The sequence below is a fragment of the Lagenorhynchus albirostris genome, chromosome 1, assembly GCF_949774975.1.
Source record: "Lagenorhynchus albirostris chromosome 1, mLagAlb1.1, whole genome shotgun sequence".
Classification (NCBI taxonomy): Eukaryota; Metazoa; Chordata; class Mammalia; order Artiodactyla; family Delphinidae; genus Lagenorhynchus; species Lagenorhynchus albirostris.
In genome coordinates this window covers 84,622,866-84,638,144 of record NC_083095.1, presented here as the reverse complement: position 1 = coordinate 84,638,144, position 15,279 = coordinate 84,622,866, and the positions used below count along the sequence as shown (strand labels likewise).

At 50.6% G+C, this 15,279-nt stretch overlaps 1 protein-coding gene across 1 annotated transcript; it reads right to left on the bottom strand.

The window, feature by feature from the left end:
• Positions 1-860: 860 nt before the first annotated feature.
• Positions 861-3,237, bottom strand: CHAC1 (ChaC glutathione specific gamma-glutamylcyclotransferase 1). Its single transcript, XM_060147537.1, has 3 exons — positions 2,848-3,237; positions 2,404-2,439; positions 861-1,970 (listed from the first exon to the last, which is right to left on the bottom strand). The coding sequence occupies exons 1-3, from the start codon at positions 3,067-3,069 to the stop codon at positions 1,569-1,571; spliced, it is 660 nt and encodes a 219-aa protein (XP_060003520.1). The 5' UTR covers positions 3,070-3,237; the 3' UTR covers positions 861-1,568.
• Positions 3,238-15,279: the final 12,042 nt, after the last annotated feature.

The following is a 15,279-nucleotide window of genomic DNA, read 5'->3' as shown; positions in this document are numbered from 1 at the left end:
AGGGGTGGGCTGGATTGGAGCCGGGCTCTACTGCTGCAAAAGCCCTGCACCCATTCTGCAGGTCCAGGAGTAAAGGCTCAATCCACTGAGGGGCCACTCCCAGTTGAGGAGCCCAGGGCCAGACTGAGACCTTGAGGGCTGGGAGTTGCACCTGGAGGGCCAGGGTGACGGAAGAGTAGCCAGGGGCAGGCAGATGGGGAACAAGCAGCAATCCACAGGGTGCCCGGCAACTCATCCCATCGTGGGCTTGAGTCCTGGTGGGTCTGGGTAACGGAGAAGGCACAGCCCACACCACAGGCACAGGAGGCAAGAATGAGCACCTAGACCTCGGAATTCAAAGGGCCACCAGGTCCTCCAGGCCTGCACTGTCAGCATGGTCTTACAAGTTGTCATCACCTTACCCTTTAAGCTCCTTTAACCCACATGGCTCCTTTAGCAGGAAGCCAGAGGTCCAGCCTCACTGTCAGGAAGAGGCAGCTGCTGACCCTGGAACTGGAGGAAGACCTGGTCTGAACTGCAAGCCCGGCAGCCCCTTCAAGGCAGCTGGGAGGAGACACCGGGTACCAAGTCGGTGGCAAGGACTCCTCACAGGGCTGCCAAGTAGAGCTGCCCAGGCTGAATTTGCATGCCTCAGCGGGGGCATTCTTTGTGTGCACTAAGACGTGAATCGCGATCACAGGAGCGATGTAACCTGGTAGTCCTGCCTGCTCAGCTGCCCCCTCTCTGGGACAAAGACATGGGGATGAAGAGGGAGCCCTTTCCCCTCTTATGAGCCTTCCAGGGCTTCAGCACCTCACTCACCCCAAACCCCCATCTGAAGAAAGAACCACATTCGAGCACAGCACCGATAATGAGATCAGTTTATGGATTATAGTATAGGACAGACTGGGAAGGTGCCACGGCCTATACCGATGAGCTTCCCAGAAACAGACCAACAGACAGACAGGAGTGGCCCAGACAGACAGACAGAAGGACAGGGAAACAAAGCCAAATGGGTAAGAGGCCTAGGCCCAGCCTCAGCAGCTGTGTCTGACCTCCAGATCCAGCTCTGCCCTGGGGACCTGGGGGATGAGCAGGGCTGGCAGGGGCCTCAGTTCTTGTAGGGCCCCCTCTCCTCACTCCCTCCTACCCTCACCAGCAAGCTGGGACCTTTGGCGGGTGTTGTTTCTGGGGCTAGGGAATGGTAGGTCTGGAGTGGGGGGCAGAGGGTCAAGGCTCTTGGAGGCTCCCTGGGGAGGTGGAGGCCTGGGTAGTATGGGGATAGCAGCAGCACTGGGGGGAATCTGGTCAGGCACCAGGCGCCTGGGGTGGGGCACCGCTCAGCAGGGCCCCTATATCTAGGGCAGGTCCCCCACCCTGCCCACCACACCAACATGGTGCAATAAATAAAGTTTCAAGTAGTAAGTCAGTGTCAGGTAGGAGATCTGGGGGCTGGCGGACAGGCAGGAGCTTAAGAGAGGCCCCTGTCGGCCCACCAAGTCTTCTCAGTGGGCTCCAGCTATATCAAGTCTGTCTGTGTGCACTGGAGTGGGGACCTGGCCCCTGTGTCCATGTAGGGGCTCAGCCCCTCAGACCAGTGCCAAAGCCTGCTCAGTGGGGCAGAAGCAGGGCAGCATGGTGCCTACAGCATCCACGATGGCTGCTAGGTGCTCGTCCTGTGCCTGGGGCCCACAGAGCTGCATGAAGTCTGCCAGGCGCAGCAAGTACTCAAGGTTGTGGCCAGAGAAGCCTCGGCAGGCCAGGATCTGCGTAGCGATGGCCTCCTCAGGCGCAGGGCCCAGGTAACCAGGGTTCTGCGGGGTGGCCACGTAGGCCAATGCCTTGAGTGGTTGGTCAGGGGTATCTTGAGGGTAGAAGGTGACCTCCTTGGTATCATAGCTGCCAAGCACTGCCTCCCGCACATTCAGGTACTTCAGGGCCTCATTCACCTGCTCACCTTGCACCTGGTACGCCACACCCCAAGTGCAGCCCTAGGAGAAAACATGGGCACTGGGGTCAGTCACACAGCTCCTTCTGGTCCCACCCCAGTACTGTGCTTGTAAGGGAGGCGGGCAGAGCGCTGGTGAGCCCTCTAGTAGCAATATATCAAGCCCTCATCCTCCCTTAACATGAGTTGGTAAGGTGGTCTAGCCCCAGAAAGAACAGAAATCCTACTCAGAGTATGGTCTGAGAAACAATGGCATCGCCTGTAAGCTTGTTAGGAATGAGTTTCAGGCCACTCTAAATCTTATTAAAATCTGTATTTTAACAAGATCCTCAGGTGATTCTTATGAGAAGCACTTAGCTAGACCCACCCTTCCCCTCAGCCAGCGGGGCATCTAATCTAGCCTGCAGCCAAGGAGCCACAGCTCTGTCTGTCTGCACCCCTCCACGCTGGGTCTCTTTCTTGACTCTGGCACTTACCTCGCGATCTTCAAGGAGGGTCACCACACGACCAGGCTGAGGAGGGAAGAGAGATTTTGAAAAACAACAAATTAGAAATGAGCTCTGCCATCATTGGTAGAGAAAACTCTTAGTATCCCTTCTGTCCCAGGCCTCAGAGAGCCCCACTCATCCAGGGGGATGATGCATAGATGTAACAGGAGTAGACACATGGCAGTGGCCCAGATTGATATTCAGAAATATTCATCAACACGGTGATCCACAGGATCAGCCTATAGCCATCACACAGTGACCCACTGGGCACACAAATTTAAGCCAAAATATGTAAGCAAGGTTTACATATTTCCCCCATCGGGACGGAGTCACCGTCTGCCAAGATAGAGCCTGACATTCCAGGGCACCAGCGCGGTGCCCACTATCCTGTCCCCACCCCCGTCATTCACCCGGGCATGGGCAGATGCTCACCATCTTGTCGCTGCCCCGATGGAAGGTGTCTCCCTGCCAGAAGCGGCGGCTGTAGCCGCGCACGAAGCCCACACGGCTGTCGCTGTAGGCGAAGTCGGGCCTCCACACCAGGGAGCCGTACCCGAAAATCCACAACGCTTGGGGGTCGCAGTCGTCCTGGGGGTGCTGCGAGGGGGGCGGTGAGGCGGGCGGGGTGTTCTGAGCTGCAGACTCCTGCTTCATGGTGCCGGACACAGGTACTGGCCTGGGCGGCCTCGGGGGCTGGTCTCCGACGCGGGCACGGAAGGACCACGGACGTACCCACCTAGTCTGGCACCGCTTGGCTGCTCCAGCTGCGCTGCCCGGTCCGAGGTCCCCTTTAAACCCTCCGGCCGGAAAGCCCCACCCACCGCGGCCAGCTGCCGCGGTTATTGGGGCGGGGCAAATTCCATTTTGGCCAATCACCTTAGGATTTTGCTGCCAGGTTGACCGCGCCGCCCCCTGAATGGGTAACTGCGCGTCCTGCGCTGGGCCCAGCGCGCCTGCTGATTGGTTCGGCTCCACCTCCGTAGCAAACCTGGCAGGAGTGATGCAACGGCTGGGGAGGTTTCCCCAGCTCAGCCGTGCAGCAAGGACGCGCCAGATTGCGTCAGGCGGCCGGCAGTGGGCACGGAGGAGGGCACCGGTCGTCTCCCCATCAGCCCCTTTACGGCCTGGGCCCTTCAAGAACCATGGCGGGCCGGCCCCAGGAGGGTGTCTCTCAAGCAGTCCTGCCAGTGCACCTGGCCGAGTCACTGCCACCCCAGGCAGCACGGACTCTTTACCAGGTCCAGTGCAGGACACGTCCAGAAGGAGGGCTCTGGGCGGCGTAAATGACCGTCTCTGGGGTTTCGTCCGGGAGCACGAACTCTGGAGAAGCGTCCGAGGCACCTCCGCCTTCCGCACAGGTGCCTCACGCTGTTGGCGCGCGTGAGCAAATGGAGAAACTGAGTCACGGGGCTCACAAGGTGTTCTGCGGAAGCTGAGAGACTGAGTCAGACCGATCGGTCAGAGCTTGCGGGTCACGTGAGGGCTACGCCCCAGGCCAGGTGTGGGACTTCCTGAGCCCAAATAGGCTCCGCGAAAAGCCGGTCAGAGTGCTTGGAACTGCCGTTGTCACTTTGGCAGTGGTGTACCGACCTGCGGAGAGAAGCCATAAAGACAGGAAAGTCAGGTCAGTCCTGCCCCAAGGCGATGGGTTTCGTTCTGCCTGGACAGGAGAGTTTTGCAACAATGGTTGGGTTAATCTTAGGCACTGAGGCTCTGGAAGTGGAGAGCAAGGAGGGCCCAATTAAGGCCCCCCAGAGGGCTGTGAGCAGCTACCGGCCTTCGCCCTTGGCTACTGGCTTCCCAACCCACAGAGGGTCCGCAGGTCGCCTGGGGTTGACCCCCTAAGCAGCAGCCAGGGGAAAGGGAAACAGGCAGCAGAAGGCCTCGCAGAACTGGCTCCGAGGGACTGCTGCTTAGGTCAGGGGACTGTTGATGAGGAATAGGGAGAGCCCTCTGGCAGGGAAAAGGGGCAGTATTGCTTCTCATTCGATTCTAATTAGATATTTAAACTAAAAATTATCTGCACACTTAAAGTAATCATTCCAAAGGTGCCTAAGATATAATCTCCAGCAGGAATGTTTCACTATGTTGTGTATAGTATGAAGCTAGATCTTTAAAAACAAGTTATACATTAATATTAGTAAAAGAAATAATATGGAATAATATACATAAACTGTTAGCAGAGCCTGTCACCAGAGGAGGACTTTCCATATTAAATGTAAATATTTATGGAAAAGTGGGTTTCTTACAAGGAGCATGAATTACTTTTCCCACTGGAAAAAATTACAGGCAAATGGTTGTTTCTGGTTATTCCTTTCTCCTTCCCTCCATTCCCCATGTTCACTCTCCCCTCTTCTCCTCTCTCTATCCTGTCTCCTTTAGTCCACCTCCTTTGCTGCTTAGGGAAAATATCCCCCCTCCATCTACCACCTTTGATAGTGGCGTGGGAGGTGAGAAACTGGTACTAACACATTGCTGAAAGTATCTGAATTGGCACAAACAACCCTTTGAAAAAGCAGCTTGGTGATACAAATCAAGAATCATAAAATGTCCCTGCCCTTTGACCCAATACTTCCACTCCATGAAATTATTCAAAATATGGGAAAAGCCATATTCCTCAAGATTTTTCAATGCATTGTTACTTATTATAGCTAAAACAAAAGAAGAAATGCTACTTAAATATCAAAAAATAGCTAAATGTTTAAGTAAATTATCCACATGGTGGAGAAGTACACACACACATGTATACACGACTTTAAAATCCTGCAATAAATGAGTAGTTACATAAATTTGATATAGACATAAAATTAAATCTGTGCAGTCATTAGAAACAATTATGTATGACTACTTGTTGACTTGGAAACCTATCTATGATGCATATATAATTAAGTGAAAAACAAATTATAAAATAACCTAAAATAACTTTTTAAACTTAAAAAGTATATATGTGTTTATTTCCAAAAAAAAAAAATCTAGAAGAACACATAAAAATGCTCAGTGATTATCTCTGAGTAGTAGGACTACTGAGACTTGCACTTTCTTTTTTATACCAATTCAGACTGGGAATTTTTTAAGAGAACATAAACCACTTATATTTAGGAAAAACAGTTTAAAGTAAAAATCCATTAGGAAAACAATGTAGTGAACATGCTTATGATTGCATAGTAAGACAAAAATGCAAAACAGGAACTATCACATGCACTATAATTAAAACGATTGGGATTTCCCTGGTAGCACAGTAGTTAAGAATCCGCCTGCCAATGCAGGGGACACGAGTTTGAGCCCTGGTCCGGGAAGATCCCACATGCTGTGGAGTAGCTGAGCCCATGCACCACAACTACTGAGCCTGCATTCTGGAGCCTCGCGAGCCACAACTGCTGAGCCTGCGTGCCGCAACTACTGAAGCCCAAGCGCCTAGAGCCTGTACTCTGCGACGAGAGAAACCACCGCAATGAGAAGCACGCACACCACAACGAAGAGTAGCCCCCACTCGCCACAACTAGAGAAAAGCCCTCGTGCAGCAACGAAGACCCAATGCAGCCAAAAATAAATAAATAAATAATTTTTTTAAAAAAATTAAAAAAACAAAATTCATGAGGAAAAAGACGGGACATCATATACTAATGAGAGATGGATTGGGGGATGGTGATTCTTTTCTCTATTTTGCAAGTCTTATGAATTGTAATTTTTAACAATAAAGAGTTACTTTTAAAGAGTAGTTAATGGTTCTTGGTGGCTCAGGGGCAGATAGCATATCAGAATCACCTGGGCAACATCTTCAAGATGCCCATTCTCTGACTTCCTCCCAACTAGACCAAAGCCCCTGGTTTAAATAACTCCTTTAGTGAGGTCATCAGTAACCAGCTCTTGCTCCAGGCAGAGTTAGGCACTCCTTCCTCTGTGCTCCCAGACCCCTTACCTCACTTCTGTCCCTTCCACTTCATGCTTATAACAGAAACATTTATCGAGTGCTTACCATGAGCTAGGCAGTTTGCTAAGTGCTTTTACATCCATTCTAATTATAAACTTCTCCGCTGCTTTGTGAGGTAAATATCATTTCACAGATGAGCAGACTGGAACAAAGGAAATTTAGGTAACCTGCCACAGTGACAAAGCAGCAAGTTGTATAGCCTGGGGCCCAAGGCAGGCAGTCCAACCCCAGAGCCTCCTTGTTGATGAGCATTTGACGTCCTACCTCCCACGAACTTGAGAGCTCCCAGAGAGCAGACTTCATCTTTGAAGGCCCCGGGGAACCGACACAGTCCTGGCTCATGGAAGGTTCTCTGCAAAGGTAGGTAGAAGAAGTAAAGCTCTTGGAAAAGGCCAGGGCACCCTGGGGTTCAGAGGAGGAGGAATCCTGCGAGACAAGGGCTCAACCTTGACCCTCTCAAAATAGGAATCTGCACAAAAGTTGGCCCTGAGGTCTTGGCCACCTTCCCAGGAACTTGTCTCACCTGTTCCCATTCCTTGCTTATCTTTGCCAACATCTATCTCCTTCCCTCCCCGTGGGACACTCCCAGGTAGTAAACCACCCACCTCAGCCAGTTCCTCTCCAACATCAGCAGCAACCATCCCATCTTTCCTCCTAAAATCCCCTCAGGGAGGGGCTGCAGGTGTCATGCCCACAGAGGTGCCCGCTCACAAGAGGTGATGAGAGTATCATTTCCACCTTGCAGAGTTGCACATGATGTACACATGGCGTCTTCCTTCTGTGAAACTTTCCCAAATTAATCTTTCCTATTGTCCCTTCAGGTGGTCACTTCTAATTTCCTTATGATCTGTTCTTCCTCCTCATTCCAGTCACTGTAATCAACTCCTGGTGTTAGTGGGAACCACTGTCTGAAACAAGGGAAGGGTGCATTTTAGGAGCCAGGGGATCATGCGAATTTGTTAAGCTAAACGATGAAGTTGCTTCATGAAGCTGCTGATTCCAGAGGGATGAAAACCTTCTCAGACGTGGGCTCTAAGCCCAGCTTGTCCAGATTTGAGCCTAGTTCCACCTTATACCATCTGGGTGACCCCAGGCACCCTATCTCTGGTCCTCAGTTTTCTTAACTGTCAAATTGGGAATAACAGTACCTACTTTGTAGGTTCTGATGAGGATTGAAGGAAATAAAACCTTAGCCAGCACCTGGCATGTGTGAGCACTCAATACATGTTGCTCCATATTATTTTTACTCCAAATTTTTCACTTTCCTTTTTATCCAGGGTATTACCATGGTCTAAGGTGATATGGTGATTTATAGTAAGTATATATTTGGGTTTTGTTATATCATTTTTAATAAGCAAGTAATCTAGTAGTAGATTGTGTTCCTGAGTTCTGTGATCCACTCTAGCAAATTAATCTAACCCAAAGAGAGGGTCATAGGAAACTGATCTACAGCCATTCAGTTAGAAGGACAGGAGACACCTGGACTTGCAATCGGCATCTGAAGTGGGGGCAGTCTTGTGGGATTGATCTGTGGAATCTGATGCTATCTCCAGGCAGATAGTGCCAGGCTTGAGTTAAATTGTAGGACACGGAGCTGATGTTGCTGAATTGTTTGCTGTGTGGAAAACCCCCAGGTCTGGTATCAGAAATGACGTAGTGCTGGTAGGGGATTGAGAGTGGAGGAGATGCACAGAAGAGCGTGTTTTCCTTTGCCTGACCTCTCAGTCTGACACAGCTCAGAAGAACCGAGTGGGTCAGGAAAGTGACCAGGGTATTTTTCTTTTGAGTATTAAACATTTTATTCAATTTCTTTTTTAATATTTATTTATTTATTTTTGGCTGCATTGGGTCTTAGTCGCAGCACGCGGGGTCTTTTGTTGCAGCACGCGGGCTTCTCTCTAGTTGTGGCTTGAGTAGTTGACTCAGTAGTTGCTGCATGTGGGCTCAGTTGCCCGGCAGCACGTGGAATCTGAGTTCCCGGACCAGGGATCGAACTCGCGTCCCCTGCATTGGCAGGCAGATTCTTAACCACTAGACCACCAGGGAAGTCCCCCAGGGTAAGTATTTTTGATTCAGTGGTGGAAACCTACAGCTCTCTCACCCTCCATTCTTACCATACAATTCACAGATTGTACCAGCAAATAGGATGTTAAATGAGAGTTTTTCAAAGGCAGAATAGGTGATAGTGTGCTCCGAGCACACTATTTTTTTAATTGAAGTATAGTTAATTTGCAATATTGTATTAGTTTCAGGCGTACAACAAAGTGATTCAGTTTTATTTATGTGTATATATATATATATATATATCTCAGATTATTTTCCATTATAGGTTATTGCAAAATACTGAATATAGTTCCTTGTGCTATACAGTAAATCCTTGTTGGTTACCTATTTTATGTATAGTAGTTTGTATCTTTTAATCCCATACTCCTAATTTCTCTTCTTTCCCCTTAGGTAACCATAAGTTTGTTTTCTATGTCTGTGAGTCTGTTTCTGTTTTGTATATAGATTCATTTATATTATTTTTTATATTCCACATATAAGTGATATCATATAATATGTCTTTCTCTATCTGACTTACTTAGTATGATAATGTCTAGGTCCATCCATGTTGCTGCAAATGGCAATATTGCATTCTCTTTATGGCTATTATGCCATTGTGTTATATATATGTATATATCTCACATCTTCTTAAACCAGTTGTCTGTTGATGGGCACTTGGGTTGTTTCCATGTCTTAGCTATTATAAATAGAGCTGCTATGTACATTGGAGTGCATGTATCCTTTCGAATTACAGTTTTAGTTTTTTCCGGATATATGCCCAGGAGTGGGATTGCTGGATCATATGGTAGCTCTATTTTTAGTTTTTTAAGGAACTTCCACACTGTTTTCCATAGTGGCTGCACCAATCTACATTGCCACCCACAGTGTAGGAGGGCTTCCTTTGCTCCACATCCTCTCCAGCACTTATTTGTAGACTTTTTGATGATGGCCATTCTGACCAGTGTGAGGTGATACCTCATTGTGGTTTTGATTTGCATTTCTCTAATAATTAGTGACGTTGAGCATCTTTTCATGTGCTTGTTGGCCATCTGTATATCTTCTTTGGAAAAATGTCTATTTAGGTCTTCTGCCCATTTATTGTTTGGGTCATTTGGTTTCTTGATATTGTGTTATATGAGCTGTTTGTATATTTTGGATATTAACCCTTTGTCAGTTGCACTATTTGCAAATATTTTCTCCCCTTCCATAGGTTGTCTTTTTGTTTTGTTGATGGTTTCCCTTGCTGTGCAGCAGCTTTTTATAAATATATATATATATTTTTTTGGCTTTGTTGGGTCTTCGTTGCTGTGCGCAGGCTTTCCCTAGTTGCTGTGAGCAGGGGCTACTCTTCGTTGCAGTGCATGGGCTTCTCATTGTGGTGGCTTCTCTTGTTGTGGAGCACGGGCTCTAGGCTCATGGGCTTCAGTAGTTGTGGCATGCAGGCTTCAGTAGTTGTGGTTCATGGACTCTAGAACGCAGGCTTAGTAGTTGTGGAGCACGGGCTGAGTTGCTCCATGGCATGTGGGATATTCCCAGACCAGGAGTCGAACCCGTGTCCCCTGCACTGGCAGGCAGATTCTTAACCACTACGCCACCAGGGAAGTCCCTGCAAAAGCTTTTAAGTTTGATTAGGTTCCATTTGTTTATGTTTGCTTTTATTTCTTTTGCCTTTGGAGACTTGATCTAAGAAAATATTGCTGTCATTTATGTCTGAGAATGTTTTGCCTATGTTCTCTTCTAGTTTTATGATGTCATGTTTTATATTTAGGTCTTTAAACCATTTTGAGTTTATTTTTGTATATGGTGTGAAGGGGTATTCTAATTTCATTGATTTTTAAAATATTTATTTATTTATTTATTTGGCTGCATCAGGTCTTAATTGTGGGATCTTCATTGTGGCACACGGGCTTCTCTCTAGTCGTGGCACACAGACTCCAGAGCACATGGGCTTAGTAGTTGTGGCATGCGGGCTCTCTAGTCGTGGCACATGGGCTGTAGAGCATGCAGGCTTGGTTGCTCCATGGCATGTGGGATCTTAGTTCCCCAACCAGAGATTGCACCTGCATCCCCTGCATTGGAAGATGGATACTTAACCAATGGACCACCAGGGAAGTCCCTAATTTCATTGATTTATATGTGGTTGTCCAGCCTTCCCAACACCACTCACTGAAGAGACTGTCTTTTCTCCAGTGTATATTCTTGCCTCCTTTGTCATACATTAATTGACCATAGGTGTGTGGGTTTATTTCTGGGCCCTCTTTTCTGTTCCACTGATCTACATGTCTGTTTTTGTGCCAAAACCATGCTGTTTTGATTACTGTAGCTTTGTAGTATTGTTTGAAGTCTGGGAGGGTTATGCCTCCAGCTTTGTTCTTTTTTCCTCAGGATTGCTTTGGCAATTCTGGGTCTTTTGTGATTCCATATAAATTTTAGGATTACTTATTCTAGTTCTGTGAAAAATGTTGCTTTGATAGGGATCGCATTAAATCTGTAGATTGCTTTGGGTAGTATGGCCATTTTAATAATATTAATTCTTCCAATCCAAGAGCACAGGATATCTTTCCATTTCTTTGAATCATCTTCAGTTTCCTTTATCAATGTTTTATAGTTTTCAGCATATAGGTCTTTCACCTCCTTAGTTAAGTTTATTCCTAGGTATTTTTTTTAAGTACCTTATATTTATTTATTTATGGCTGTGTTGGGTCTTCGTTGAGGCGCGCAGGCTTTCTCTAGTTGCGGCGAGCAGGGGCTACTCTTCGTTGCAGTGCGTGGACTTCTCACTGCGATGGCTTCTCTTGTTGCGGAGTACGGGCTCTAGGTGCATAGGCTTCAGTAGTAGTGGCACACGGGCTATAGATCACAGGCTCAGCTAGTTGTGGCGCACGGGCTTAGTTGTTCTGTGGCATGTGGGATCTTCCCAGACCAGGGCTCGAACCTGTATCCCCTGCGTTGGCAGGTGGATTCTTAACCACTGCACCACCAGGGAAGTTCAATTCCTAGCTATTTTTTGGACACAATTTTAAAGAGGATTTTTTTTAACTTTCCCTTTCTGATATTTCATTGTTAGTGTAAAGAAATCCGAGCACACTATTAATAGAAGAGTTGCTTGAGCAAAGAGAGGGATTTTCTTTGTATGCTTGGGGGGATTGGTAAAATAAACAAACAAACAAATAAAACAATCCCCATCTATGAGGAGCTATATCTCCTGCAAACCACTGAGAAATAAATGTATCCTCAGGTCCTTGGCCCATGTGCAAAAGGGACATAGGTCTCACCAATGCTCTGGCAAAAGTATGGGAAGGAGTAGCTGAATGCCTTGATACAGTCCACCTCAGAAGAGGGAGAGAAGAGAAGACAGCTGCTCTGCTGGTTATACCAACTGAATCCAGAGCCAAGCGGGGGAAGACTACTTGGTCCCCTGCCCACAAAAGCAGGGGCCGTAAGGGTTCACTCACGTCCTGGCAGAGGGGTGCATGGGATAGTGGGAAAATCTGGCTCCTTGCCCATTTCTAGTTGCCAAGGAGGGAGGAAGACACAGCTGATAGGGCGCCCTGACCTCAGGCCTGGTCCTGGAAGGCGAGGGGCCAGGGCTCCAACAGAGCATTGGGATGGTGGGGCCCCTCTCCCAATTCCAGGGAGAAAGAAAGGCGTAGTCGGTGGGGGCAGGAAGTGGCTGGCTCAGGGCTGAGAACTGCAGTGGGGGGCACTTCAGTGGAGTGACAGGGCTGCACAGAGGGGAGACCCATGGAGTCAAAGTCGAACATCAGACCCCACAGAAATGCTGGAGTGTGGTAGGACCTGGCTTTAGAAGAGAACCTAGAAAAACAGCCCACGTGGAGAAGTATGACTGCACAAAATGGGCCTGACTGTGGAGGCAGACTCTGAGAGCCAAGGAGGTAAAGCCCCTTAAATGACAGCAGCTAGGACACCACCCCCGGGGGCCTACTGCAAATGGGCAGATCCCAGAACCTTTTGGATCTCTTTTATCAGAGAGTTAGAAGAGGACGCCCTGAGTGAAGGGAGTCACTGGTGGAGGTGAAACTGAACAGTCCAGGCATAGTAGGACGGGCCTGGCCCAGACATCTGCCCCTGTGGGAAAGGGAAAACAATCCTCCGACAGGTGCAGTGGCATGCACCTGTCTGCCTACCCCCAGGGCCTTCTTTGCCTCCAACCTGAGTCAGGAGGAGGGATCACTGGAGATAGACAGCTGGCCATGCCTGGCAGGGCTTTGGCTCTGCCCTGCAGGGGGTGCCATGACACAGGACAGCCTTGGGCCCAGAGCCGACCTGTTGCTAAATCCAGACTCCTGAGATGCTAGTTACCCTGTGTCTGACTGTAGCCTCAGCTGGCTTTTCTTGGACCCTGCATCATGGCCTGAGAGGGTCTTTGGGGATAAAGGGAACGTGCTGAGCCCACTAGGGCCAAAAGCCACTTGTGGCAGATCCCCCAAGGGGATGGGGACTCTTGAGGACTTGAGGTCCTGCTGTCACTTCCCACAGCCTGGGTCTCCCTTCCACTACTCCCCACATCAGAGGAGGTTGACCTAGACAAGTGGTGCTCCTTAAAGACAGGGACACAAAGAGAAGAAAGGGTGGAGGCAAGCCGGCATCTCAGCTGCCTTCTTGGTCCTAGGGCTACTGCTGGGACTATCCGGCCAGACTCCAAGCTCCTCTCTAGCCCACCCCCATCTTGTGAGCTGGACTGTGAAAGCTCCTGAAAGTGGTTTGCTGGCATAAATATAAGGATTAAACAACCTGTGGGGGGGACTCGTTGCTCACAAACTGTTTTTCATACACTAACTCATTTCAACCTCATAGTAATATGCAAGAAGTATTATGATCCTCTGAGAGGTTAAAGATAATTAACTAGACGGCCAGCTTCCTTGGGCAGAGACCATGTTTCATCGCCAATGCCTGACATAATAAAAGGTGCTCAATCAGTGCGAAAAGAATGAAGAAATGGATGGAATTGTCCCAGGTCACCTAGCAATGAGAGGTGGTGCTGGAAGGGAGCTTCAGCCTCCCAACTGAAACCCGGTTCCCTTCCATTCAAGGTGAGGGCTGGGATGAGAGGGCGCAGAGGACCGCGAGGTGGGGAGGGCGCTGGTTGCACCGACAGCTCAGAGTTTGGTAATGGGCCGCTTCTCTGGACACCCTCTAACATATTTAGGGGAAAGCATCGCTCTGAGCTTTCTCCAGTATACTCCCTCTGCTTAGGGGCCCGGGGGCCGGAGAGAGCTCTGCGCGACAAAGTCTATCACTGAACTCGCATCCGGCTGCTCCCTCTCCGAATCGTCCCGGTGGCCCCCAGGGCCAAGAAGGGCTGACCCCGTGCCTTGCGGGGTGACGGCGGTCCCGGTCCGGGAGCAGCCCCGCGGCCGCGCAGCGCCCCCTGGTGCTGGGCAGCGGGGCCCGGGCGGTCCCGCCCGCTGTCCCGCCAGCTACGCCGGCTTCCCGCGACAGCGGCCCGGCGCGGGCTCCCAGGCCGAGGGTGGGATTCGGGGCTGCAGGAGGAGGAGCCGAGCGGGCGCGGAGCCTCCGAGAAACTCGCGGCCTTCGGCGGCTTCCCGGCCCGGGAAGTGAGCCGGGGTCGGGAGGCCGCAAACAGGAAGTCGGGCTGTAACAAAGAGCTCGGCGGGGGGGGGGGGGCGGGGGGGGGGCGGGGAGCCGCGGGACCTCCGGGGCGACGGCAGGTGGAGGGCTGACCCGGGCCAGCGCGTCGCACTTGCCTCTTCCGCCGCCGCTGGGGGTTCCAGGCCCGCCGGGATCCGGCCGTGCCTTGCGCCCTGGGCGCGAGGGAGGGCGCGGCCGCCTGAGGGAGGCCGCTGGGACCGCCCAGGCGCATCCTCTCCCCGGGAAGGGACACTCACAGTTCGCTGAGTGAATCACTTCCATCCCTTCCCGGAATGCGGCGGGCCACGTGGGGTGGAGGGCTGGGTTGCCAAACTGCGGACCCGCGGGAGAGGCGGGGAAAGCGTCAAGGAGGGGAGAGCCGTGTGGGTCCCCGTGAGAGGTGGAGCGTCCGCGCGACCTGAGTTTAGTGACCTAGTGGCCTTAACTAGCCCGGGATGGGGGGAGGTAGGAACCACTGTCCTTTTTCTTCTATCCCCTGACCAGTCTGGCCCTGAGGCCGGAGAGGGACCGCTAGCTGAGCCAGCAGCATAAAGGCATTCTTCACAGCCTCTCCCTGCCTGACGCCCCACAGTGATATCCAGGTGGTTACCAGCCAGTGGGCTCTGGAAATGCAGCTGTCCTCAGACCTGGCGGTCACCGTGGGGTCAGACTTGTCCTTTAGACAGGACACTGCTTCCAGGCTAAGGAACTGCTGTACTCTGAATTGTCTTATGAAATACCAGTGCAGATTAAACATGGGTATTTGCTAAGCCAGGGAGAGCACTTCACAGTGAGTCTAGAGCTATCATCTGGCCTTGTTTCTGCCAAGCCTAGGACCTCTCCTGTACACCTGCACACTCCATCAGGAAAGTCTTGGGTACCTTACCTATGAGAAGGGGCTGGACCCTCAGGGAGTGACCTGGAAATCCTGGAGAGAGAAGGGCTTCCACTGTGGCCTGTTCACACCCCAAGTGCCTGGCGCAGCTTTTGCATGTCACTAGAGGTGGAACCTGGCACAAGCTACGGGTTGGAGCTGCCCAGACCAAGTCCATGAAGGGATCCCCTCTTTTCCCAGAAAGCTGGCATGGTATCAGAGCCGGTGAGTGGGTTTAGCCAGCCAGCTCCCCTCCAGAGCTCTCTTCTCTGAGGAGCTGGCAGCCTGTGTAGCCCAGCACAGCCTGGTGGTGTGGACGTGCAGGCCCGCGGGTGTCCTACCTGTCCCCCACATGGGAGCCTCGTCATCTCGCCTTCGTGTCCCAGCCCAGTTTCCCCCGCCC